Raw genomic sequence first — 27,610 nt, forward strand, 5'->3', positions numbered from 1 at the left:
AGCAGCCCATTCAAATGTTCGCTTGTCAGTGAAATGTTCTCTAACACCCATCCTCAATTCCGTCCTGCTCCTTTAGCAATTAAATAAACCTTTTCTCAGTCTTCTTCAGAATATCTCCACATGTGTCCATCATCCCCATTAGATTAAAATTGTGTCTCATTCACCTCTTTCTTTCAGCTCCCAGATCCCAGTTGCTAACGATACTTGGCACAAGTTTTAATATGTAATGAATATTTAATATTTAATGAATATTTAATGTATTAATGAGTAAATTCAAGCTGGAAGGAGAAGTAGTGGCAAATGAATCCAAAGTAGCACAGAAATAAAAATCAATGGATTTGATTTTAGGAACATAACATGGCTTTTAAGGGCACGTTATATGCCTGTTTGCCTGAACACTAATCTTTCCAATTTGCATAATGCTTTTCCATTTTTAAAGCATTTACACATAAATGACTTCATTGGATATTCGCAGCAACCCTGCAAGGTAAGTAATTTTATTTTCATTTTTAAATGGCTCAGAGGGTCAGAGAGGCAAAACAACGTACCCAGGGGCGTGCAGCTCATGTGTGGGACAGTTAGGCCTTGAAACCTTGACCTCAGATATTCTCACACCCTATCAGCTGATGCATACTGAAGGCATGAGAGCTGCTGGAGGAGGAGGAGGCCGGCAGAAAGGGTGCTGGGAATCGGGCGCTGGCAAGTGTCCCTTTTCCCCTGTATCTATCTGTCCTTTCAACCTTTCCTTATTTATTTCTCCTGGCTGCTTTGTAGAACTGAGTCCAGGAACACCTGCCTTGTTCAGTGAAGCCGCTGCCCATCTAAAGAAGCTGGAACTGGAAACTGTGAAGGCTGCTGGACCCTGGCCTCCTCTGCACATCAACATAAACAAGGTGCCAAGGGCCAGGGCTTTGCCGTGACCATGGACTTGGTACTGACATCAAACCTCTGATTACTACCCTAGCCTGCCTGCTAAACCAAGTGCCTTTGCCTTGGAGGGATCTCTATTCCATCTTCCCTGACATTTCTGTTCAGGCTGTCTTTTAGGAGCAAATATTTACTTACCTTCCTTTTGGGTGAATTATAGCATTAGGCGTCGTTCCCAGTGTTTTGCCTGACAGGCTAGATCTGTTTGTTAGTTGTCTCTCCCTCCTACTAGACCGAAAGCTCCAGAGGGAGCATCCACATTTACCGCTTTGCATTTCTAGCCCTCTATCTCCCTCTGACAATGCCTGGCACATTGTAGCTGTTCAGTAACCATTTGCAGATGGAAGGAAGGGAGGGATTAAGATACAGAAGGAGAAGGAGACAGGGCAGAAGCCAGGCCCCCTTTTGACTAGACCTATTCTTACATCCAAATAGGCAGCCTTATAAAAGTCAAATTTTATCTTAGAACGATACATAGCACTGCTGGATTCAGTCTGCCATTTAGTTCAACCTTCTCAATGTCTCAGACCAGAGGAAGGGAAATGACTTTCTCAAGGTTGCACAGCCCTTGACAACCTTCTCAATGTCTCAGACCAGAAGAAGAGAAATGACTTTCTCAAGGTCACACGGCCCTTCACAAGGTTGCAAGGCCCTTGACTCTCGATCCAGTGTCCTTGGCACTCCAACATGCTTCCTCGTTTTCTTTGCCAGCGTTTCTCAACTTTGGCACTAGCAACATTTTGGCCTGATGACTCTTTTTTGCAGTGGCTGTCCTGTGCATTGTAAACTGTTTTGCAGCCACAATGCACTAAATGCCACTAGGGACCCCCATCCAGTTGTGACAACCAAAAATGTCTCCAGACATTGCCAAATGTTCTCAGAAGGACAAAATCTCCCTAGTTGAGAACCACTGTTGTACATACATTTTAATTTTTTAAATCCCCTAAGGAAGAATCTTTTTCATTCATGGTTCCTTTCTTCCACTTTAATGCTTAGCTTTGTCCCTTTATGAGAGGGAATAGGAAGAATTTGGAAGAACTGCTCTGTGCAGCATGGGAAGGTTACACCTCCTGCCCTTCCCGTCCCTGACCTTTCCCATAATCCCTCAGCAGGGCGGCCTGAAGTTCCTCTGATTACTAACGGACCCCAACTGCAGGTTTAACCTTCAAAGCCCTGCTCATTCACTTTTTTTTTTCTATACCACCCTCCATGATTACCAGCTAGAGAGAATTCCTCCTGCAGGATGGCTCTGATAGCCATTCAGTCAACAGATCTTTATTGAGCAGGCTTGCCCTAGCTGCTAGGGATTCAACCCAATGCACCGTGTGCCCCCTGATTGGTCTTCTTTTTCTTAGTCGCCTGGTTTTCAACTTTTCTTCTGCAGTATACACAATAAATGGTTTTAATGGGGGCTTATCCAGAGTTTGGCAAAATCCAAAAATATTTTGCAAGGAAATACAGCATATAGTGTAGCACGGAACTCACAAGCTCTATAGTGATTTGCAATTGCCATGACTATTGGTGGAGCATTGACAATAGCGGTTTGCTCTGGGTGAAGGCCTACCTGAGACATCTGTGGGTTATCGAGCATCTCCCTGGAGGTCAAGTTACAACTCCCTCCCTATCTCCTCCACTCAAAGAAATTGGCCTGGCATGGTGGTTCATGCCTGTAATCCCAGCACTTTGGGAGGCTAAGGCGGGTGGATCTCTTGAGGTCAGGAGTTCAAGACCAGCCTGGGCAACATGGCGAGACCCCCCCCCCCATCTCTACTATAAGTACAAAAATTTGCAAGGTGTGGTGGTGGGCACCTGTAGTCCCAGCTACTAGGGAGGCTGAGGCAGAAGAATTGCTTGAACCCACGAGGCAGAGGTTGCAGTGAGCTGAGATCCTGCCACTGCACTGCAGCCTAGGTGACAGAGCAAGACTCCCTCTCAAAAAAAAAAAAAAAAAGAAAAGAAATGCATTAGTAATCAAGTAAGCTAGAGTGATGTGATTATACAGATAATTTTGACTTTGTCCTGACACACACACACACACAAAATATATTACTTCACACTTTGATTTTTTTTTTTTTTTTTTGAGATGGAGTCTCACTCTGTCTCCCAGGCTGGAGTGCAGTGGCATGATCTCGGCTCACTGCAACCTCCACCTCCCGGGTTCAAGCAATTCCCCTGCCTCAGCCTCCCAAGTAGCTGAGATTACAGGCACGCACCACCACACCTGGCTAATTTTTATATTTTTAGTAGAGATGGGATTTCACCATGTTGGTCAGGCTGGTCTTGAACTCCTGGCCTCAAGTGATCCACCCTCCTCAGCCTCCCAAATTGCTGGGATTACAGGCATGAGCCACTATGCCTGGCCACACTTTAATTTGTTGTTGTTGTTGTTGTTATCATCCATGAAGCATTCCTTGCAACAGATCTCCCTTCTCACTTCTGATCATGACACCAAAATTGAGAGCCACTGGCTTGGATGGCTTTTAAGGTTTTTTCCAGCCTCAAGGATCAAGAATCCTCTGATTCTTCTAAGGTTTGGATAACTTCCGCTTCTTGATTGAATGGTGAGATGTCATTTTCACTGTCCAGTTCCAAAGTTTGTGCCCAAAATTAACACAAGAATTTAATTCTCATCAGATTTTAGATGTGTAAACAATTTGTATAAACAATTCAAATATACATCTGATCATTTCTTTATCCCCAAATTATATCCCCAAACAGATGGACTATTTCCAACTGTAATAATATCAAAGCCTAATTGTCATTCATGTCTATGTTTTGAAATCTGTAATCCCATATTGAACAACAAAGTATCTTTCCACAATTCAAATTGACTGAACATAAAATACAAAATACAGTCACAGGAAAGGAGAAAGCACAACATTCTTGAAGCCATCCTCCAGGCAGGAATGATACGGTCTTGGAACCCAGATGCTTATCTGCCACAGAGATATCTTTTATACAAATTCATATGACGACACACAAATTTCCCAAAATGTATATTGGCCTTCACCTGCGTCAGTTCATATAGCAGAATATTACAGGTCTTGCATTGTCCAGAATGAACAAGAACAAGCCAGCTTGAATTTTATGTCCAAAAAAGCAGTTTAGAATTAGTAAATTCAAGGAGAAAATCAGTGCTAACTTTTCGTTCTTATTTTAGCAGCATTCTATTTTTTGAAGTGGGTCTTCGGTCATTACTGCCAGTATAACTGCTTACCCTTAAGCAATTGTCAAAAGCCTCAAATGGGCTTTATAACCAATTTGACTCCTGTATGCCAGTATACCATTCCGAAAAATTAAATCTAATTTTAAAACTATCTCTTCATGCACCAGTGAAATATCCATTCAATTATCTTGATGTAACAGGATTTACAAACACAAGATAAATTATCTTAAGGGTATACTGTAAACCTCACCTTTCAAAATAAATGTTACTTATTTGCCTGAAGGAGAACGTGGAGGCCCTCAGGATAATGAATCCAGTCAAATGAGCCAGCTTTCTTCAGATTCAGCTTGATGGCTCAGGAACGATTGATAGCTCAGGATTGATCATTAGTGTTCTCACATCCAATGCTCTTTTTTTTTTTTTTTGGTTATGTATATTTGCTAACTAAAGAATCTAACCTGAAAGTGCCATTTATATCTGTTTTTCTCACTTGAGCGCCATAACAATCCTATGAAGAAAGAAACAGATTCAGATAATTTAAGGGGAAGCAGTACGATTGACTAGTCAGGAGCTCTGGCTTTGGAGTAACCAACATCACCATTTCTGGCTGTCAATCTTGGCTCCTCTGCTTACTTCCTGTGTGACTATGGACAAGTTACTTACCATCTATCTGCTTTGTTTTTTGTATCTATAAACTGGGGATAATGATAGTAGCTATCTTGAAATGAGATGGTTACATGAGGGGACTCGGTGAGACATGCGTATGAAATGCATAGTCAGTGGCTAACCCATAATAAGCTCTCAGTATATGTTGGCCACTGGCACTGTTTTTCTTTTTATAAACAGCATCTTTTTTTTTTTTGAGACAGGGTTTTGCTCTGTTGCCCATGCTGGAGTGCAGTGGTGCAGTCTTGGCTCACTGCAACCTCCACCCCTGAGCTCAGGTGATTCTCCCGAGTAGCTGGAATTATAGGTGAGGGCCACCACGCCCTCTTAATTTTTCTATTTTTAGTAGAGATGGGGTTTCGCTGTGTTTCCCAGGCTGGTCTCCAACTCCTGGGCTCAAGTGATCCACCCGCCCCGGCCTCCCAAAGCGTTGGGATTACAAGTGTGAGCCACCGTGCCCAGCCCGTGATCCTTTTTTTTTTAATGGTCCAAGTAAGTGAAAGAGCTGAGATTCAAATCTGTCTCTGCCTGTCTTGCTATTACATAAAATTGGAGAGTTCTGCTTGGTCTACCAAATGCTTCTCCATATGTTTGGAGGTCCCCCTGGGAAACTCTACCTCATTTCTTTATTAAACGATATTAGCTGGCCAGTTGCTCTATACTTCCTCTAGCTTTCATAGCACTTAGTGTGTACCAACATGCTCAGTAGGACTTCTTAATTAGTGAATAAGATTAATGTTGGAACTTGAAGAACTTGAGAGCTTTGGGACATTTGATTCTTGCTCTGGTGCATGGTGGCTGATATGTCACATTTAGTCCTAATATTACTGAACTGACCTCTAGCAATCACACGGTCCTGTCTTCCTTATTAAACACGTCTCTTCTAATACTGTATATTATCATAACCTTCTTTAGTAGGTATTTATTGGACATCTACTATGTGCCGGGTACCATATTAGCATTGGGATATGAAATGACCACAATAGGCATGGTTAACAATAAGACATTATTTCCCAAAATGTAGTGTGTATACCATCAAAGATGATTTCAGGTTGTACACATGGATGAGTACTTTTTATTTTAATAGTGATGTAAATATCATCATGTTTATTATAATAGTCACAAAGCCTATAATTTCAAAGATATTATTGCTTTGGACACAGTTCAAATAGGTGATCCCAGGGTAATTCACCTTAACTGGATCACATGAATTATAGATACATGTTCAGTGAATACATGAGATATGGCAAAAATTATAAAGGTCATGCAAATTACTGAAGTGCAAGACACTCTACAATAAGCTAACAAATATAAATTTCTTATTGAAAATCACAATTTTCTGCAAGATTTGTTGTCAAACTACCAATGAATATTTTGTACCCTTCCCCTGGACCCAACAAGTCTCAGAATTGAATTTTTCTATGTAAGAGATGGCAGTTATGGGGAAAATAACACTGGACTGAGGTTAGGAGACTTGAACCAGGAGATGTCCTGTTCTGCCACTGGCTCTTGCCCCATGATGCTGGAAAAGCCTTTTCTTCTCTTTAAACCTTTACCCTGGCGTCTGGTAGGTCGTCACCCTATTTCATGAGGGAATGACATGCTGTGCCTGAGAACCCTTTGCAAATAGTGAAGTACTGATAAAAATATAAGGAGTTGGTGACACCCCTGTCTATGTATGTAGGTCTGTGTTATATGCAGTTATGATTATTGGGAAAAGTTAATGCACATAGTTCTCTCTTTGTTTACAATCTGCTGTTTGTATTTTGGTTTGTCTCAGGCTGAAGAAAAGAAAGTCTCGGAGAAAACTCTTCAGACTCCACTTTTGCCTTCCCCTGTGGCGGATCATGTGAAGTGTAACATTCTGAAAGCCCAGTTGGAAAATGCTTCCCGAGTGAACCTCCAGGTGCGCAGAATGCATACATTCCTTTGATTTCATGTTATAGGATTTCCTCGATGCCACAGAGAAGAAAGAGGCATCGTAGGACTGAGATGCTGTGTCAGTCAGGGTCCAGTCAGGAGATGGGAACCGGGTATGTGAACCATACCTGATATGTGAACCAAGATTTTAATTTAAAAGGATTAGGTACATGAAAGGGTGAAAAGAGAACTTGAAGGCAGCAGTTCTCAAATGTTATTGTGCATAAGTCACCTGGAAAACTGGGCCCTGTCCCCAGAGATTTGGTAAATTGGGGTGGGGGCTCATGAATATTCCTCTCCTCTCCTCTCCTCTCTCTCTCTCTCTTTCTTTTTCTTTCTTTCTTTCTTTCTTGTCTCACTCTGTTGCAAAGGCTGGGCTGCAGTGGTGGATCATGGCTCACTGCAGCCTCAACCTCACAGGCTCAATCATTCCTCCTGCCTCAGCCTCCCGAGTAGCTGGGACTACAGGCATGCACCATCACACGTGGCTAATTTTTGTATTTTTTATAGAGACAGGGTTTTACTATCTTGGCCAGGCTGGTCTCGAACTCCTGGACTCAAGCAATCCTCGCGCCTCAGCTTCCTAAAGTACTGGGATTACAGGCATGAGCCACTGTGCCAGCCTGAATATGCATTTCTAACAAGCCCACAGGACCACATTTTGGGCCACACAACTCTAAGGTACCAGAGGTAGCAACTGCAGGCCACACTTTCCATCCCTATAGCTGAGGGAACAGAGATGCTGTCAACATTAAAATTTAGATATTTGGAGGAGAAGCCCTGTGGAGACTAAACTCAGACTTCTAAGCAGGGGCCACTGTGCCTGGCGCTGGCATTTCTGAGCTCTTAAGACATGCCTGTGGGTCCTGGACTCAGACTGAGGAGGGGACATCAGCTGGCTGGTGCTGATATGTCTGAGGTGGATACCATGCAGCTGGATCTGCCAGTGTTGGAAAACTGCAAATTGTATTCAGCTGTGACTGCAGGAGGAACTGCTGCTGCCCACATGAAGCAGCAAGGCTGGGGTGACTTGCAGGAGCAGGAAGCAGACAAGAAGGAGCGCCCCATGTGGACAGAACCTATCATGGAGCCACCTGGCAAAGCAGACATGAGGTTTGCAGGCCCCTGGGCCAGCTCCATAAAATAGATGTTTGAAAGGTGGACTTGGAGATAAAAGTTGCTAGTTTAATAGCTGCCATAAATTCTCCCACTTGAACTCATAACAGGTATCCCTGGTGGACCATGACTCTTTCCCTGTGACCCTAAATGCAGCCTCAGAATCACTTTCTACATGGTAGGTATTCCAAGGAGTTACCACCTGTTGATCAGAGTTGGCACTCAGGTGGAAGCCCACTTGTCATCTTTGTCCTGGAAATATTATAAAAAGCTGCAGTCCGTGATTTCATTAGAAAAATATATAACTATCTTCTTCACCCTGGGCACAGTGGCTCATGCCTGTAGCCTCAGCACATTGGAAGGCCAAGGCGGGTGGATCACTTGAGGCCAGGAGTTTGAGAGTAGCCTGGTCAACATGGCGAAACCCTGTCTCTACTAAAAATATGAAACTTAGCCAGGTGTGGTGGTGCATGCCTATAATCCTACTACTCTGGAGGCTGAGGCAGGAGAATTGTTTGAACCCAGGAGGCAGAGGCTACAGTGAGCAGAGATTGCTCCACTGCACTGTAGCCTGGGCAACACAGCGAGACTCCGTCTCACAAAAAATAAACAAATAAATAATTAAATAAAGTAAAAAATAAGAAATAAATTTTAAAAACTATCTCCTTCATTCCTTATAAACCTAATGTATATGCTTATGTTGCCAAGGGTAAAGTAAATACTCAGTAATCTCTTCTATTATTATTTCCATTTATATATGTAGCAATCTGAATAATTTAGGTCCTTCCAGAACATACCATGAAAGTCAAGAGAAAGCTTACAAAATGTCTTTTATTTGGGGGTTGTGATATAAACAGGAGGCAGTAAGATGTAGAACACAAGTTTCAAAGTCAGATGGTCTGGCTTTGAACCTTGATCTGTGATTGATCAGGAATGTCACCTTAAGCTTGTTTGTCAACCTCTCTGAGCCTTAGTTCTCTCATATGAAAATGGAGATAACAACATCTATCAGGTTATTGTGAAGATTACATGAGATTATCTATGCAGAGTACCTGGTGCAATGCCTTGCTCCACCACTGCGGAGGTATTGACAACAGTGGTCACAGTTGTGGCGTGATGAAATTGCTGGGGGCACTGATTGCTTACAGATAACAGTAGTGGCCCTTTTTAGAGGATGGTCAGGTTTATTTCCCATCACAAACTCAGGAATATCAAGGTTATAATCACAAATTCTTTATTTTCAGTCTACCTTCGTTGATTTCAGGTATGCCATTTTTATACCATCACAGAACAAACAAAACTGACACATATTTTGCAATTTACAAAGCTGTAATTATCTACATTAGAAAGTTGTAACATGTTCCCAATAACCCCATGCTGCAGGTATTATCTGTGGAGGACCCATATTTCTGCTCCATTGGAGAAGTGCAGTATCTCGAAAATATTCTATTTTGTAAAGTATAGGGAAGAGATGACAAATAGGTAAGAACACATTTCCTAGCCAAAAAGACACAGCGGAAGGGCATGAAAGCAGGAAAAAAGCAGGGGAGTATGAAGTCAGTAATTTAACATTAGCGTTTCCCAAGATGTTATAAGGAACACAAGCCCCACAGGATTCTCCCTGATAATTCTGGAAATGCTGCACATGAAATCCCATGGGACAGTCCCAGTACACATCAGCTTCTTATAGGCTCTGAAAAGTCCTGCAGGAAAGAAGCCTGTTTTACTTTCTTTCACACCTAACTGGCCGTAAGTAGCTCCTACTGTTATCTGTAGAACTGAAATTCATAGGAACACAGAAGCATGCTTTGGGAATCCATGGTTTAGAGGGTTTTGAGGGGTTGTGATGGAGGGAGAGGAGGTTGATGCACAGCCAAGTATACTGCTAGGGGTTTAAATGTTAATCCCCTATTGGCATCAGTGCACAGTGAGAGTATAAGGAAAGGAAGCAGAAGTCAAACAGACCAATGGTACTATCTGTTGCTAACTCTAAAAAAGGCTTTGGCTGGGTGTGGTGGCTCATGCCTGTAATCCCAGAATTTTGGGAGGCCAAGGTGGGCAGATCGCTTGAGCCCAGGAGTTCAAGACCAGCCTGGGCAACATGGCAAAACCTCGTCTCTACAAAAAAAATATGAAACAAATTAGCTGCGTGTTGTGGTGTGAGCCCGTAGTCCCAGCTAATCTGGAGGTTGAGGCAGGAGGATTGATTGAGCCCAGGAGGTCAAGGCCGCAGTGAGCCATGATCGTGCTGCTGCACTCCAGCCTGGGCAACAGAACAGACCCTCTCTCAAGAAATAAAGAAATCAAAAACAAAAATTAAAAAGGCTTTGATTAGGATGTAAGACTGGATCTATATGTGGGCAATCTTGACAGGCTAATAATGCCATGTCCTCCAAGCCAGTAGGCTTGAAGTCTTTGCTCAATATGTATTTAGAACAGAGGCCAAGCTCTGCATGTTGTGATGATCGTGAGGGCTGCAGGCCTCTGCATGTTCTATTGACCACTAGTGTGTGGTCAGCTGGCCTGGCTGGCTGAGTGGGTGTCTCTTCTTCCCGCACTATTCTTTGTGGGACTCATCAGAGGGAGGAGGACAAGGTTTCTCTCAAAATCATATGACGTGATTCCTGCCAGGCTGTTATGGTTGTTATGCTGATGTGAAAGGACAGATTCCAAATTCCTTTGTAAACTGTAAGTGCTATGTGAACATAGAGCTGATTATTATTCCTGACCCAAACTGTGAGGTGAAGGATTAAACTGCGGGTTTGGCTTTTCCCACACTATCCCTTTCTAATTCAAGCATGAGCTGGCACGTAGCAGGTGTTCAATAAAAGCATGAATGCAAGAATTGATTGCATCTGAATGATTGTCTTAATCCTATTACTCAAGAAAACATTTTTTGTTAACATATATAAACACCAGTGCAAGATTCTCTATTGATTGAGTACTTGGTGAACTACCTCTTTGGTCCACTTGCCAATTTCTATAATCTTTTGAATGTAAGAGACTTGAAAACATTTTTTGCATGCCAACATATTCAGTTTTGACTAACCTGAATGCTTTCTTTAACAGGGTGGAAAGGAGGAATCACCGTTTGTAAATATCAATAAGAAATCCAGTCTTCAGGACGCTAGTGTAAGGTCTGTTGCTCCTTGTCTGAATGGGGAAATGATATTCTCTATATCATCAACATTATCCTTGAAACATTGCTCACGAGGGCATTAGCTGATAAAATCAGAGGACAAATAAAACAGAGAATAGGAGCCCAAAGAGATGGAAAAAGACTGGCTTAACTAACTTTCCGCAAGCCTCAAAAATGCTGCTTATTCTCAGTTTTAATATCTCTGCCTGCTGCATTAACAAAGAAATCAATCACTTGGGGTTGTCACTCAAGCAAGTGGGCTTCACATTGCCATCCCCCTGCTTAAAGCCCTTTAAAGGCTCTGTCTACACTCAGAATGGAATCCCAACTCCTTAACAGAGTGCAGGAGGCCCTTCAAGACCTGGCCTCTGCTCACAACTCCAGCTTGGACTTGGGCCAGCTTCCCTTGGCCCTTTGATGTGCCCTGCCTGCTGAGCTTCTTGTTAGTGCTGGAGCCACATATGTTCCTTTTAAAAATGTATTTATTTAATTATTATTTTTTAAGACAGAGTCTTCTTCTGTTGCCCAGGCTGGAGTGCAGTGGTGCGATCTCGGCTCACTGCAACCTCTGCCTCCCAGATTCAAGCAATTCTTGTGCCTCAGCCTCCTGAGTAACTGGGATTACAGGTGCACGCCACTGTGCCAGCTAATTTTTGTAATTGTAGTAGAGACAGGGCTTCACTATGTTGGCCAGGCTGGTCTTGAACTCCTGACTTAAGTGATCCACCCACCTCGGCCTCCCAAAGTGCTGAGATTACAGGTGTGAGCCACCACACCTAGCCTATTTTTTCTTTGTATAAATTTATGGGGTACAAGTGTAACTTGGATCTGTGCATAGATTGCACGGTAGTGAAGTCAGGGCTTTTAGAATATCCATCACTCAAATAATGTACATTGTGCCCATTAAGTAATTTCTCATCATCCACTCTCCTCCCATCCCCTACACATGTTCTTTAAAGCTTCCAGGCCACCACCACCCCAAACCCAGAGGAAGTCCTTCCTCTCCTGATCTCACAGAGAACAGGAACTCTTTCCTTCTTGGCATGGTGGTGGTGGCCTCATTGCCACCTGGTGGTTTACTAACACCAGCAGGGTCTCCTTAGGGTAGTTTCCCAAAATGTGTCCAAGGACCACTGCATCAGAGTCTCTTCTTAAAAACACAAACTCCTGGGTCCTACTCCAGACCTTTTGGATCCTTTGTGTGAATGTGTGTGGTGGGGATTTGGTGGGTGCCAGTAGAGACAAGAATCATCATGTTAACGGGCACCCTAGGTGCTCTGGGGAATTATTATACTTGATGCCAAAAATCAAAGCTAACATTTCTCTGTATCACCTTATGATTCCCAATCTGTGTTCTTGGTATAAATTTGTCTTACTCCTGAGATACATACCCAGCTGCCTCCAGGGCTTTTCAAAAACTTAATTCATCTCTTCCCACTCCACCCCACTAACCTTCACCTAGTTTCCATTCTTAGTCAATGGTATTATTACCTACCCCTCACCCAGGCCTGAAACCTGGGAGTCCTTGCTTTTCTCCTACCTTATTCCCTCATCTAATTGGTCACCAAGTCCTGGCAATTTGACTTTCATTTTACCTTCCACATCCATCCTCTTTTCCTCTTGTCTATACCTTGAGCCCTCATTGTCTTCCGGGTCTACTGCTGCCCACAATCCTCTAAGATGCTTCTGTCCTCCCTTTCACCTGGTCCTCTTCATTGTTCTAAGGACCTTTCTGTAATGTAAATCTGACTATGCCACTCCTTTGCCTAAAACCTTTAGAGAGTTGAGGTCCATTGCCTTCAGTGTAGACTCAGCCTGAGGCCCCATATGACCCGGCCTCGACTTTCCCTCCAGTTAAAACCCTCTGCTCTTCCACTGAGACCTCACTAGACGGTAGTTCTAGTGCCCTGCGTTCAGCCAGGTCTCCACTCTGCCTCTCTTCTTTGTGGTCTTCCCTCCATCTGGAAAGAGGAAACTCCTCCACGTAGCTTTCCCCGATGCTGACCATTCCACCCAAGCAAATTCATGTGCTCCCGCAATAGACTCTACGTTCTTCAGGGACCATGTTCTCTTTACTCTGGAGTCGCAGCTTGAGGAAACCATGAGTATAGAATGCATTGACTCAAATCCTCTATTTTCTCATTCATGTGTTTATTCAACATACTTTTTTTTTCTTTTTTTTTTTTTTGAGACAGGGTCTCATTCCATCACCCAGGCTGCAGTGGAGTAGCGGAGTAGCATAATCATTGCTCATTGCAGCCTCGACCTCCTGGGCTCAGGTGATCCTCCCACCTCAGCCTCCTGAGTAGCTGGGACTACAAACATGCGCCACCATACCTGGCTAATTTTGTATTTTTTTGTAGAAACGGGTATTATCATGTTGCCCAGGCTGGTCTCAAACTCCTGACCTCAAGTGATCTGCCCACCTCAGCCTCCTAAAGTGCTGGGATTACAGGCGTGAGCCACTGCACCCAGCCTCAACATGCATTTGTTAGGCCCCGGCCACATACTTATCACCATATTGAGCACTGACCCAGAAGTGTCAGTTGACTTGCCAGGGGTCCCTTTCAAGGACCTCAACTTGTTTTGATGCCTTGTTGGTCCTAGGAGGTAATGAACTGATTTTTTAAAAATGAAATTAGTCATGACCACTACAAAAATGCATTAAAAATTTTCCGTAAAATTACTATTTTCAGTAGGGTCCATTGGTTACCTGAAATAAATTCTTGAGTAAAGATAAAAGTGACGCTTAATTTTTAGCATTTTCACACATACATGGAATTAAAATGTGTTACAGCAAGTCCTAAAGGTCTTCTGATTATGCATTTTTCACACAAAGTATAGTATGGTTCTTATCTTTTTTTTAAAAAAGTATATAGTCTGTGCTATGTTTAAAATAGAATAGCTACCAGATTACTTGGAATTAAAAACAGGTTATCCATAGGTTTCTCTTCATTTTACTGGCAAAACCTGGTTATGAGCCAAACCCTCATTCTGGTTCACCCCTCATATTGGGGGGCAGGGGTGGCTGTTATGGGGCAGAGAAATTTTATTTGGTACTTCAATTATGTTTAGTTGCCCCACTTGCTATATTTTCTTCCCTATGATTTTTTTCTTACTGTTTGGGTTTTCTATGGTTTTAAAATATAATTATAATTATTAACTAAGTAGGGTAGAAAGGCAAAAAAAAATGGATTTCTTGACTATCAATGTTATTAAGGTGTACATTAACTGAGAAAGCAGTCCCTATGGCTAAAACGAGACCATAAACCTTTTTTGATGGTATTGTTCTGTTTTTTGGTGTGTCTCTAGAAGTCCTATTCCTATTCGTGTGGAAACTGCCCAGCCAGCTGTGGAAAAGCCGGAAATCAAGCCTCCCCGAGTGAGGAAGTTAACAAGACAGTATAGTTTGTGAGTTCTGTACTGCAACTTTTTCAATTAAAACAACTATGATGACTAAATGTTTAGGTACAAATGCTTCTTAGCCCTTCTGACTAGTCCCAGGGAGCAGCCCCCAAATTCCATTTATTTCCAATTTAGGTAATAATGAGACTAGCCCTTTCTCCCTGAAAACCTTACATAGTTAGCATAAGGATTCATTATTGACTACTGTGTAATAAATTACTCCCAAACTTAGTGTCTTAGAACAATCCACCTTTATCACCTCACAGTTCCTATGGAGTGGGGGTCGGGGCATGGCTTAGCTGGGTCTTCTGTATCCAGGGCTCTTACAAGGCTGCATTCAAGGTGTCAGGGCTGCGGTCTCATCTGCAGGCTCGTTTTTACGGTTGCTGACAGGGATCAGGTCCTCAAGGACTCTTGGACAGAGGATGCCCTCAGCCTGTAGTCACATAGGTCTCTCCAGCCTTCTCCATCAGAGAAAGCACATAAGAAGAGCCAGAGAGAGTGACAGCAAGGCAAAGGCACAGTCTTTTGTAACCTACGCACAGAACTGACATCCCATCACTTTTTTTCTTTTTGAGACAAAGTCTTGCTCTGTCGCTCAGGCTGGAGTGCAGTGGTGTGATCTTGGCTCACTGTAATCCGCCTCCCAGGTTCAAGCAATTCCCCTGCCTCAGCCTCCCAAGTAGTTGGGATTACAGGTATAAGCCAATACGCCTGGCTGATTTTTGTATTTTTAGTAGAGACGGGGTTTCACCATGTTGGCCAGGCTGGTCTAGAACTCCTGACCTCAAGTCATCTGCCTGCCTCGACCTCCCAAAGTGCTGGGACTGCAGGTGTGAGCCACCACACCTGGCCCCCATCACTTTTGCCATATTCTGTTCATTAGAAGCAAATCCCTATGTCCAGCCCACACTCAAGGGGAGAGATTACACAGGGGCATGAATACTAGGACGGGGATCATTGCAACCCACATCAGAAGCTGCTTTCCATGGCATATCCATGAAAAGGCAGCCCCGTCTGTCAACAGAACCAAAGCTAATCACTGAGCTTTGACACCTGGAGGAGGAGCCATTTCCCAAAATGTCCCAGAATCACCAGGGCACATGTGTACCTGACTGTTCTAGGCATCGTTGGGGAATAGTAAAGTGACTTTGACAATTCCCATCCAAAGACTCACACTTTACTGGAGGGAAAGACAAGAGTCACAAATAATTATAATCCAAAGCAGAAAGATAATTGCTGTAATCAGGGTGGTGAGTACTAGTAATAGTTGTAGTACTGATCACAATGGTAGTTCCCTTTTTTTTTTTTTTTTTTTGAGACAGAGCCTTGCTCTGTCACTCTGTCATCCAGGTTGGAGTGCAGTGGCACAATCTTAGCTCACTGCAATCTCCACCTCCCGGATTCAAGCAATTCTCCTGTCTCAGCCTCCCAAGTAGTTGGGATTACAGGTGCCCGCCACCACACCCAGCTAATTTTTTTGTATTTTTAATAGAGACAGGGTTTCACCATGTTGGCCAGGCTGGTTTCGAACTCCTGACCTCAAGTGATCCACCCCACCTTGGCCTCCCAAAGTGCTAGGATTACAGGCATGAGCCACCGCGCCCGGCTTGTAGTTCCCATTTCTTGACCTTAGCTATGGCATGGGTACTGTGCCCAGATGTGTCATTGGTCAGAGAATAACTGCAGGGGGATCTCTGGACGAATGGAAAGGATGGGGGCTTTGGAGTTGGAAAGGCTTCTGTCAGGCCCCTGGCTAGTTTACAGCTGTAAGCTCTTGGAAAAGTGACTGTTTGATCCTCTCTTCCTTTCTCTGTAAAATGGATGAGATAATACCTGCCTCTGAGGAGTTTTGTGGGGCTTAACATGAGAGAATGTGGGTAAAGCCCCAATACCCTGGCCATAGGATGAGGTCCCCTTTCTTTCTTCTCTAGGACCTGGAAGCTTCTGAGGAAAGATGGAGTTTAGGGGGTACCCAGAGTGCAAAATGTAGGACAGGAAATGGGATTCTGGATGCAATTCTCTAACAGCCATCTCAGGTCTGCCATTTTACCTGTGAAAAGGAAAAGAGGCATGTATGGGGGATATTAAGGGAGATATATCCCACCTCATATCCTTCATAGAAACTTCTGGTCAGCTGCATTTCCTAGGAAAGCCAAAACAAGTAAAGTTCAAATAATTAACAGTCCTAATGATCTCTGGGGGACAATTAAGCCACGACAGTTTGCTTCCCTCGAGGATAAGGCTGGCAGAACTTGCCATTCCTTTTACATTTTGAAACTCAAAATGTTACTATCACTCATTTGAGAGATGTAATCATGTTTGAAACTGACTGGCTGATATATAATCTGGAAGGAAAGGAAATTTCACTAACTCACCAAACTCACTCTTTTTTTTTTTTTTTTTTTTGATACAGAGTCTCACTCTGTCGCCCAGGCTGGAGTGCAGTGGCACAATCTCGGCTCACTGCAACCTTCGCCTCCTGGGTTCAAGCGATTCTCCGGCGTCAGCCTCCCAAGTAGCTGGGACTACAGGCACATGTCACCATGCCCAGCTAATCAAACTGGCTCTTTTAAGGACACTCTTTTTCAAACCTTGAACTTTACATGTGTATTTCTTAAACTGCCCCAAAGTATTCTGCTTTGAAAATCAAACAATAGCAGCATTTTCCCCATTAGTAGAAAATAGCAACATCCATGGATGAGATTTTCCCAGTGTTATTGTCCCATAAAGAGTTCTCGAATCCTTGACGCTGGCTACCGCCCATTTGCCCATCTTTTTATTATTACTATTATTTTATTTTTTTGAGGTGGAGTCTCACTCTGTCACCCAGGCTGGAGTGCAATGGCTCAGTCTTAGCTCACTGCAGCCTCCGCCCCCTAGGTTCAAGTGATTCTCCTGCCTCAGCCTGCCGAGTAGCTGGGATTACAGGCGTGTGCCACCACGCCCAGCTAATTTTTGTGTTTTTAGTAGAGACAAGGTTTCCCCATGTTGGCCAGGTTGGTCTCGAACTCCTGACCTCAGGTGATCCGCCCGCTTCAGCCTCCCAACGTGCTGGGATTACAGGCATGAGCCACCACACCTGGCCTTTGCCCATCTCTTTAACTCTTTGATATTGATAAAGTTGGCATGTGATCAAGGAATATAAATGGGAAAACTCAGATCTCTGATTTTCTGGAAAATATTTTTTACATCATCATTTTTGAGATACAGATTTGTGTGCACACATCGCCCTTTTGGCTGTTGTAATATTTCTAGTTCCTAGGCTGGAATAAGGTGTAGTCAGATTTTAGGTTGCTCCACCAAAAGCATTGTAACATTCAGGTGCTGTGAACAAGTCTTCAAACCACTGCTTTTAAAGATACAGACAAAAATCTCAGCCACATTATTTCCTGGAAATATGACAAGGAGGGAAAATGTGGCTGCTGCATGCAGTGAGAATGGAGAAGTAGAGGGGCTCTACAGAGAGTTTAAGGCAGGCGAAAAGGTCTTTTTTTTTTTTTTTCGGAGACAAGGTCTCACTCTGTTGCCCAAGCTGGAGTGCAGTGGTCGATCACAGCCCACTGCAGCCTCAGGTGATTCAGCTCAGGTGATCCTCCACCTCAGCCTTCTGAGAAGCTGAGACTACAGGTGTGTGCCACCACATCTGGCTAATTTTTGTATTTTTTGTAGAGACAAGACCAGACCACATTGCCCAGGCTGGTCTCAGACTCCTGTGCTCAAGCAATCGCCTGCCTTGGCCCCCCAGAGTGCCGGGATTACAGGCATTAGCCTCTGTGCCCAGCCAAAAGTGTCATTTTTTATTGATACCAGCTAGTATGTTTAGAAAATCATGAGCTATTTTATTTTTTTCCAGAAATATAACTTCACTGTTTATTTAAACATAGTGTAAAAGTCTAAAAAAAATTCAATAGTGCTCACTTTGGCAGCACATATACTAAAATTGGACTCATACAGAGAAGATTAGCATGGCCCCCCTGCGCAAGGTGGACCTGCAAATTTGTGAAGCATTTCATATTTTAAATTTTTAATTAAATAATAAAATATTTATAAGTTAATTAAAATATTTAAAGAAAGGAAAAAAAAGTAAATAGGCAAGACAGAAGAGAAAAGTAGCCAATTTCCCAGAATCAAAAATAACCAGGGTTCATAGTTGATGACTGTTACATTAGACAAGTTTCTATGCTTATATATTGTTAAAATAGAAACAACTTCAAAGCAAAAAATCATTCTGTATGTAAAATTTTACTTATGAAACTGTTGTTTTATGACTTTATCGTGAATTTACCTTAGAAACAGGTAAAATTGGAAGACTTGCTGAATTTTAGATATGCTTCTTGGCCATAAGATCTAAACTAAGACAAAAGATAAAAACCATGATGAATTTGGAGTCTTTTTCAATTTTAGGCGGTATCAGTTGACTCCCTTCTGTGAAAAATGAGCTATGGTTTTTAAATGGCCTGTTATATAAAACTAAATAATAATAACTATGCTATTGAGGTGATAATTTTTTAAATGAGGTAAAAAGAAATTTTAACCCCGCTCCTCCACTTAACTAGCTATGCGAACTTGAACAAATAATTTCACAATCAGCTGCTAAATATCATCTGATTCTCTGAAAAACGGAGATGGTAATAGGGTCGGTGTGAAAATTAAGTGGGTGAATGAACGTGTAACCCATCTGACCTATGTCATCTATGTGGATCCAAATACTTGGTGTATTATTAATTTTTCCATGTACTTATTCAATTCTCACCTTTCCCCCTTTTTAGTAATGAGCCCTAAGTCCTTCCCTTGAGGCTTCTCCATACATAGAATAATCTAAAACCTCTCAGGGACCCTTCAGTCAATCCCATCCGCACTGCAGCTTTGTCTCACGGCCTCATGTTCCCACGTGGCCCCGTGCTGGGCTGAGGCCTTACCAGTGATCTGCACAGGCTGCACTGGTGCCTACCTGTCATGGGTCTTGTATCTACACTCTTGAGCTCAGCCATCATTCTAAATCACAACCCCTATGCAAGGGTGGCTCCAGAAGCTCTACATGGCAGATCCTTAGGGACAGTGTGCCTGGAGTCCCCAGCACCACCCTTAAAGCAGAGAGTCAGACAGATGTTTGTACACCCATGTTCATGGCAGCATGATTTATAATAGCCAAAAGAGTGGGAACAAGCCAAGTGTCCATCAACAGATGAATGGATAAACAGAATGTGGTATATCCATATAATGGAATGTTTATATTATAAAAAGAAATGAAATTTTGATATATGCTACAATGTGGATGGACCTTAAAAATATTATGGCGACTGAAATAAGCCAGACACAGAGGAACATAGAGTGTGTGATTCCACTTATGTGACGTTCCTAGAATAGGCAAATTCATTGGGACAGAAAGTGGAATTGATGTTACCAGAGGCTGCAGGGAGGGGCTTGGGGAGTTATCGTTCAATATCAATACAGAGTTTCTGTTGTCACTGATGAAAAAGTTTTGGGGACAGATAGTGGCAATGGTTGCACAATATTGTGAATGCATTTAATGCCACTGAATTGTATATTTATAAGCAGTTAACATGATAAATATTATATTGTATATATTTTACCACCAAAACAAAACAAAACAACACCCTGGCAAATGACAGAAAATTCACCCCAATTTGTTTTGGCAAAAAAGTCAGCGTATTGGATCCTGCAAGCTGGACATCTGGTGGACATCTGTTTGGGAACCCCCAATCCCCATCCCTGGTCTTCCCACCCCTGCCCATCCTCCGTCCACTCCTCACAGCCTGTTTATTATTGTAATGAGCAGAGCTTCATGTGCTTTTAGTAACCGCAGTGATGAAGACGACCTCCCTCCAGACCTGGCCGAGGCAGTGGGAGTGACCACATCTACAACCACAAACACCACAACGGCCGCCACACAAGTCTCCGTGCCGCTGCCGTCCCCCAAGGTCCAGAATATCAGCTCGCCTCACAAGTCAGAAGGCAAAGGCCTGCTGTCCCCTGGGGCCAAGGTATTGGGGGGTGGAAAGCCCTGGCGAGCAGCCACACTTGCTGGGAATTCAGTATCAATTTACTGAGTAGCATCTGGTGCATGTATTTAAATTTTGCATAATCAATTATGTATACTTATAAAACAACAGCAACAACCAGAACATGTTTTTATATAACTTGACCCCAAAATACAAGCCAACCATTTGTGAGAGAATGAGTGAAATATAAAATCAGGTTCATTGTACTTTTATTGCAATGTAAGAGATTTTTGAGGGCAGTTTTCATTTAGAATCTCGTCTCTATAATAAGCTATTAGTCCACTGTAAAGATAGAAAGAGAGAAATGATTCCCCCCCCCAACCACAGTGAACAGTTTGGAGGAGCAAAAACATAGAAGTGTCCCCATCCCTTCCCTTATGTCATATAGCCGGTGTTAGTAGTTTGAAAATAGGAAATATTATTCCATTTGCTGGTTTGAAATTTCAGGAAATTGCCTGAGATGTGAATGGGCTATGACAAAGGCTTTACACAAGATGTTTCTCTTGGTTTTCTTTGAGAGACCTCTAGCTACGATCACTCTTTGGCAATTGGTCCAAATACAGTTGAACGTATTGCTATCCAAGTGGATTCAAGTCAGAGGTTGCAGTGGTTCATGCGACTACACAGAGAAAAGGTGCATGCATGAGGCAGGTGCCCCGAAGGCAAGACCGGAGCTTCAGAGGCTGTTCCCAGCTCTTCCATTCATAAGCCACAGCACTCACTTCCAAAACCTTTATTTCTTCAAGCCTCAATTTCTCCCTCTTAAAAATGGGAATAAGATCTGCTATCTTGCCGTGGCTGGCGTCAGGTTCAGTGGAGGTTAAAGTGCTCATGCAAACTGGATGCCTGAGGCTTTTGCAGCTTCAGGGATCACAATTCCTGGTGACAGCTAAAGAATAATGGTCCAGGGCCACCTCCTGCATTACCAAGGCCAGTCTTTCACCTGGTGCCTTCCCTGGGTGTCTCTGGAAATATCTCTGCTTAGTGTTGTGCACAGAAACCTGCCTGGAGTGCTCAGCCAGCGACTGGCCAAGACCGAGGTTCTCTGCTTCTCTATAGATCACCTCCACCTATTGGCATCTCAGCCTGGATTATCCTCCACTGTGTGGAGCCGCCTGTACAACTTTGTCTCAGGTGTGGACCCAGGCTCCTATCACATATCCCACACTGTGGTTAAAACCAGGCTGAACGAAACATTTACGAAACAGAAGGGGGTTGGGGTGGCGTGGAGGGGATGCAAGTGGCATCCCACCAAAGGCCACAGGGCTCCCTCTCCTGGCCATCTCTCTCCTTGGGGCCTTGCTTGAACCACGTTGATGGGACTTCTTTTTTCTCCCTTAAAAGACCTCGAGGCCATCCATGCAGCTAAGACCCCAGAGCAGGAGGGCAAAACATTTTCCAAAAGCAAGCAACATAATCCACATGCCATCACCTGCCATGAAGATCATTGCTCTTAGTGTGCAGATCAGTTTAGCTCCTGGAGGACCCTGGATTTGATCCTCTTAATCTAGGACAAGGTCTTTGCTCTCTCTTTATACATTCAGAGGACTCTTTCAAGTGTTTTTTCCCCAAAAGACCAGTCGAAGAGCACTAAGAGCACTTAAGAAAAGCTGCCTGCAGCTCTGAAAGGGACAGCTCTCTGCACCATGCCTACTTCTACCTATGAAAAAATTGGGGTTCAAGTCTCAACATTTTGTACACTACTTGGCAAGGGAAATACAAGGGGATTGTCATTGCTAGTGAGATCAGTGTAGAGGAAAGGCTGGGAACCTCTGCCTGTCTTTTCTGGTGAACTTTATCATCAATGCAGTGCCGTCTCTAACCAGGGGTGTTTGTCTGTCTCCCTAGAGCCCCTCTGACCGAGGAGGTGCCTTTACCCTGGAGCCGGGTGATCTTCTGATGGATTTCACAGAAGCCACTCCTCTGGTAAACTTCCTATTTTGCTAAAACCAGAAAAGTCACAGACCATAGAAACATCTTGGCAGTGGGACGGATGGACAGAGGTGGGCATTGCTGTTGAGGAGCATCTTCCTCTTGTCCTGGAGGCTCAGGGATCAGCTTTCATCCAGGGGTCAGGCACTGTGGGTCCCTCCACCTCTAGAGCCCTTGAGGGAGGAAGGGGTGCTCCTTTGCTCCGAGGGTAGTTGTGGGGGTCCTGCCCATGCCTGTCTACTGCACTTCGAGTGTTATAGGGCTCCTCGGTGTTTTGTTCTCGGCTTCTTGGCTTCCTGGACTGCGCCCTGCATGCCCACCCGTGGGGAATCTCTTGCTGTTGCTTCCGACGATCCATCTGGTCTGAAGCACTGGCTCAAGGCCACACCCCAGCTTTCCAGGCCCCTCGCACCTCCTGCCATCTTCCATCCTCTGCATACAGGTCTCCCCTTAGGGATGGCAGCCCTTGTGGGACTCCTGCAGGTGAGAAACCCTTTTCAGGGAACAAGTAAAGGGCCTGGTGGGTCTGAGAATTAGGGTCAATTTCCAAAAAAAGAAACATGGTGGCTTTGACAAGAGTGATGAGATTCCCTTAGAGATCATTGTGTTGCAGGTCCAGCTTGTAGATTTAATTACTTATAGATTTAAATGGTCTTTTCTTTGTTTGAACTGAACAGGCTGAGATGAGAAAGGAAGCAGCATCTGGTAGGGAATTGGAGATGCCGTGATCTGAGGGGCAATGCCTGCCAAATGACTGTCCAGCCTCTGCTTGCACCCCTTCAGTAATAGGAAGCTCATTCTCTCTCCCCAAGACACGCTGCTCACATCTCAGGGTATCTCCAACTTAGCTATGAAATGGGTATGGGCCTGTTTCACTGCTCAGGCATGGGACAACTGAGGTCCTTGCACTGCACTGAGACACAGCCACCACTTCACAGCTGAAGTTTGCAGTGAATGTGTGTCCTCAGGATAAAGCATCCTTTGAGGCATGAGTGTATGTATGCAGGCCTCAGGGAGAAGGTATCCTGGGCATCTAGCTTTTTGGCAAGAGCTTCCTCCATTTTGGGCTTTCCTTGGTACCATGGGCCTTGACCTCACTTTGTTCCAGAATCCTATTTCCATGAGCGCCAAAGGGTCCTAGAAGGGAAGAGGGGACTCCAGCCATCTGCTTCTCCCTTTGGTCCTCCTCCCTCCATCTGCTTCCCCCAGCATCAGAAATGCAAGCAGCAGCCCTCCTACCTGTTGGTAGGGTGATGGAGAGGTCTCTATCTCAGGGGACCAGGCCTGCCTCCACAAGTCAGTGTCCTGGATGCTGCGGATGAGGGCTGCAGAGGGGCTTCCTTATCCATGGGAGGAAGGAGCCAGAAGTAGAGGGAGGCAAGGGTGACCCCCGTGCCTGACTTGTGACCAGGGCTTCCTCAACTAACTGGCCCCAGCCTATCAGGTGAAACAATGCCTTGGGACCATCTCATCCAGTCCTTCACATATAGATGGGAAAACCAAGGCCCAGACAGGGGCAGACACTTGTCCCAAGTCACATAGCAAGTCTGTATCAAAGCCAGTTCTAGAACCTAGACTCTGGGCTGCCATTCCAGTGGCAGATGGCCCAATCCAGGATGTGTCTGTCTCTTTCCCTGTTAGCCAGTCCCCTCCCTCAAAGCGGGTCAGATGCCCTGGTCTCAGTCTGGGCTGTGGGACAGCCCTGGGACCATCTCCAAGCTGTCAGCCCAGGTTTGGTCCTCAGAGTTGCTGAGTGGAGCATGAGGAAGGGAAGTGCTCAGGTACCTTGGTCTAGGAGACTCAGCCTGGATGAGCTATGGTTATTTTGCCGCCAGCCCTGTGCCCGTTGCCTGTGGCTGCTCTCTCTGGGTCTTCCCATCAGCATTTCCTGCTGAAGAGGAAGCAGCCCTTTACAGGCATGAATGTCAGAACTTCCCATGTGCTACTCATCACACAGGCAGTGAATTACCCCTCCTTGGTGAATACTTTTTCCATGTAGTCATTTCCCAAGCTTACAGCCTATCTCTAGCCCCCTGCCTCCTACTGGATGAGACTCCTGAGGCCCCACCACTATCCTGGTCCCTAGGCCCAGTGCTGGACCAACAGGGAACTGGAGATCTTGCCTTCATTCAGCAACGTTCCACCAAGACACTATCAGAACCAGCGTAACCTAGCCGGGCGTGGTAGTATGTGCCTGTAATCCCAGCTACACAGAAGGCTAAGGCAAGAGAATCGTTTGAACCCAGGAGGCGGAGGTTGCAGTGAGCCAGGGTCATGCCACTGCATTCCAGCCTGGGCAACAAAGCGAGAGTCCATCTCAAAAGAAAAGAAAAGAAAAGAAAAAACTGGGCACAGTGGTATTATTCCTGTAATCCCAGCACTCTGGAAGGCCAAGGCGGGTGGATCACCTGAGGTCAGGAGTTCAAGACCAGCCTGGCCAACATGGTGAAACCCCATCTCTGCTAATAATACAAAAATTAGCTGGGCATGGTGGCACACATCTGTAATCCCAGCTACTTGGGAGGCTGAGGCAGGAGAATCGCTTGACCCCCAGAGGCAGAGGTTGCAGTGGGCCGAGATCGCGCCATTGCATTCCAGCCTGGGCAACAAGAGTGAAACTCCGTCTCCAAAATAAATAAATAAATAAAAAGAAAAAGAACTAGCATAAGCCTTTCACTTTTATCACTCTTGATACTTGTGGCCGGTCTCTGTGTAGAGTGGTTTTCAAAGAAGCACAGTCCAAAGAGCCCAGAGTAATAAAAAGTTTCAATCTGGAACAGGCATCTCTCAAAAAATCATTAAAGAATATTAAATTAACACCTCCTGTAACACATCTTGATCTCTTTTTGCCTTTTCTTTTATTCTCTTACATTCCTCCTTGACTCCAGGGACTTTCATTCCCAAACTCTCCGCAAAGAAACACTCTTTCCAACTTCGCTTTTGTAGGTTTCTTCCCCCTCCTTTTCCCAAGCCTTTTCCTCTCTAATCCCCAACTCTTTTATTAGGTAGCTCAATTTAGCAATCTTAAGCTTTAGAACTTTTGCAGCTTCACGTCTTTCCATTTCCGATTCTGTATCAGAGTTCGTAATCAGATCTGAATTTCTGCCTGGGTTGCAAGAGGTGGAATACGTGGGTGAGAAGGGAAGGAGGCAAGTGAGTCAAGACAGCACCTGCTCTCCAGTTGGTATTTTCTTTAGGGTGTGAATGTGAGCAGGTGCTTGGGGGCATTGGCGTTGATTGAGCGAGGGGAGTTGGGGGAGGCTACATTGATGCATTAGTGATGTTGACCCTAGAATGCGGAGTCCTGCACACTACTCCAAGTCTACCGTGCTAGCTTCCCTCCCCAGGTAACACAGACCATGAATACCTATGCTTTCTGTGTTCTTTACTCTTTCTCTTTGGGGCTCGTCCCTCTCTGATCCCCATGCTTCATGAACCACTTACCCAACTGCAAAGCAGAGCCAATTAACACCCAGATCCCTTCTGGGCCATGACATGTTAGTCAAAAGTTCATGTGTCAGGAAGGACAGGGCCCTGGCCAGAGGAAGGCTGTGTAGGGCATTGGAACAGGCCCTGGGTTAGGTGTTAGAAGGGAGTTTCCATCTGGTGCAATAACTTACTTTTATTTTGAACTTAATTATACCAGCAGGGCTGAAGCTGAATCTCAAATCAAATTAGGGTACCCCTTCTGTGATTTTGGCTGTGTTCCCTAGGGCACAGGGAGGTGGAGAGAAATCTATTTAGTCCATGATGTCATCTGTTCACTGATACATCTAGGCCTCTCTTTGGTTCTTTCGTGGCTGTTTTGGGTGGGTGGAGATCACTCTCCTGCCAGGATGTGTGACTCTCTACCTGTTGGACAACATTCTGTTCGGAGGCCATCCTGTCCTGGGGCCTGCCATCTCCTCAGCTCTACCTGAGGGGGTTGGCAGGGCTGGTTCTTGCTGCTCTTCAGTCCCTGCTTCCCAGCCTCAGTGTCTGGAGAAAGTTGCACAGGGCCCCTTTGCTCGGTACTCACTAAAGTCTACTCCTCCTCCCTTTCCCTCTGACTTTTCTCTCCAGTGGTCAAACTAGCCATCTCTTTTCCTATCTGGATGATGAAGAAGCCTTACACATTTTCATCATCATGTATCTATGCCGAGAATCTTTCTGTTTCCCCGAGAGTCAGATTTTGAACTCAAAAGCCAAGCACGTACAGAAGAATGTAGCTGCTTGCCTGCAGAAAAGACCCAAGGAAGAAAGGAAATACTAGGAGAAAAAAATTAAGTGGTATTTCAAAATAGCCTTTGATTCCATGTGTTATCTTATTTCCTTCTCACTTAACAACAGTCTGGAGCGTGGGAGCCCCAGGATGTTCTTTTGTTTTAATCCAATCAGATGTATATTTAGAAAGGTCAGAAAGGCTTGTGTGGTGGATCAACACTTCTTTACCATGAAAGTCAAATGCTGGGCCATCCCTTAAGGCGCTCATTATGTTCTTCAGTTGGTGGCCAGGACACATTTTGGCTTCTAGGCAGTGTGGCCATGTTTCTTGGTCATTTGTGCCAGCTTTTATTTTCTTCAAAAAATACCCATTGCGTGCCTGCTATCATCAGAGAAGAAAAGACCCAGTGGCCTGGGTCCCCTGTTGTAGTTGTTTCTGGTTGGAGTATGGATGCCCTGGGGCAGTAGTGGGAACTGTTCCTGAGGGTAGCGGGGAGACATATTTCCGCAGGATATACCCTGAGGTCCATAGAGAGCAGCAGGAGGGTTTTAAGTAGTCTGGTAAAAGTTAACTGCAGGTGACTCAGATGGATTCACTTGACTAAAAACTAGATTTAGAAACAGTCAACAAAATGAACCACGGACTTAGACTTTGCAAATGCAATTTCTACATCTCCCAAATTTGAATAGTAAAACAGGCCATCGTGAAGACCATTGTGAGATAATAGTTGTAAAAAGCCCTTTGGAAATTGTCCAGGACTGCACAATTGTAAAGAGGACAGAGATAGATCACTTTGGAGACGGAAAAGAGGCTGGCAATTTTCTTGATCATTTTTCTATGAAACTTACCCAGGGGCTGTGTTTTATTCTTCACAGCAGGATGATATCAACTATTTAAGGAAACTCTCTTGAGATAAAAGACGTGTATATTTGTTCTCTGGAGCAAATGGTCCCTCCCTGAAACCCAAAATAACCCTGTCCGTGGTTCCCTCTCCTAACATCAAGCATCCTCTGTCCTCCAACCTCATCCTCACCAGTACAAGCTGTTGGACCTCTGCTGGGCGCATGGTGCTATTCAAGGATAAGGTGGAGAACCCTGCGTATCCCAAA

General features: G+C 44.4%; 1 protein-coding gene and 1 non-coding gene across 5 annotated transcripts in view; both read left to right on the forward strand.

Moving 5' to 3' along the window:
* Positions 1-27,610, forward strand: part of EPB41L4B (erythrocyte membrane protein band 4.1 like 4B) — a 148,926-nt gene that overhangs the window by 106,345 nt on the left and 14,971 nt on the right. Inside the window, exons 17-23 of one of the 4 annotated variants that reach the window (XM_055117748.2) lie at positions 775-893; positions 6,540-6,665; positions 10,865-10,932; positions 14,247-14,345; positions 20,161-20,347; positions 22,214-22,291; positions 22,667-22,780. In XM_055117748.2, coding sequence (XP_054973723.1) covers positions 775-893; positions 6,540-6,665; positions 10,865-10,932; positions 14,247-14,345; positions 20,161-20,347; positions 22,214-22,291; positions 22,667-22,780 — 791 coding nt within the window. The remainder of the gene's footprint in view (positions 1-774; positions 894-6,539; positions 6,666-10,864; positions 10,933-14,246; positions 14,346-20,160; positions 20,348-22,213; positions 22,292-22,666; positions 22,781-27,610) is intronic. The other 3 variants (XM_055117749.2, XM_055117752.3, XM_055117751.3) reach the window with 3 other exon arrangements.
* LOC112440959 (U6 spliceosomal RNA) lies at positions 18,253-18,361 on the forward strand. Its single transcript, XR_003028936.1, has one exon. It is a non-coding gene; the product is annotated as a U6 spliceosomal RNA (small nuclear RNA).

Source organism: Pan paniscus, chromosome 11 (assembly GCF_029289425.2).
Source record: "Pan paniscus chromosome 11, NHGRI_mPanPan1-v2.0_pri, whole genome shotgun sequence".
Classification (NCBI taxonomy): Eukaryota; Metazoa; Chordata; class Mammalia; order Primates; family Hominidae; genus Pan; species Pan paniscus.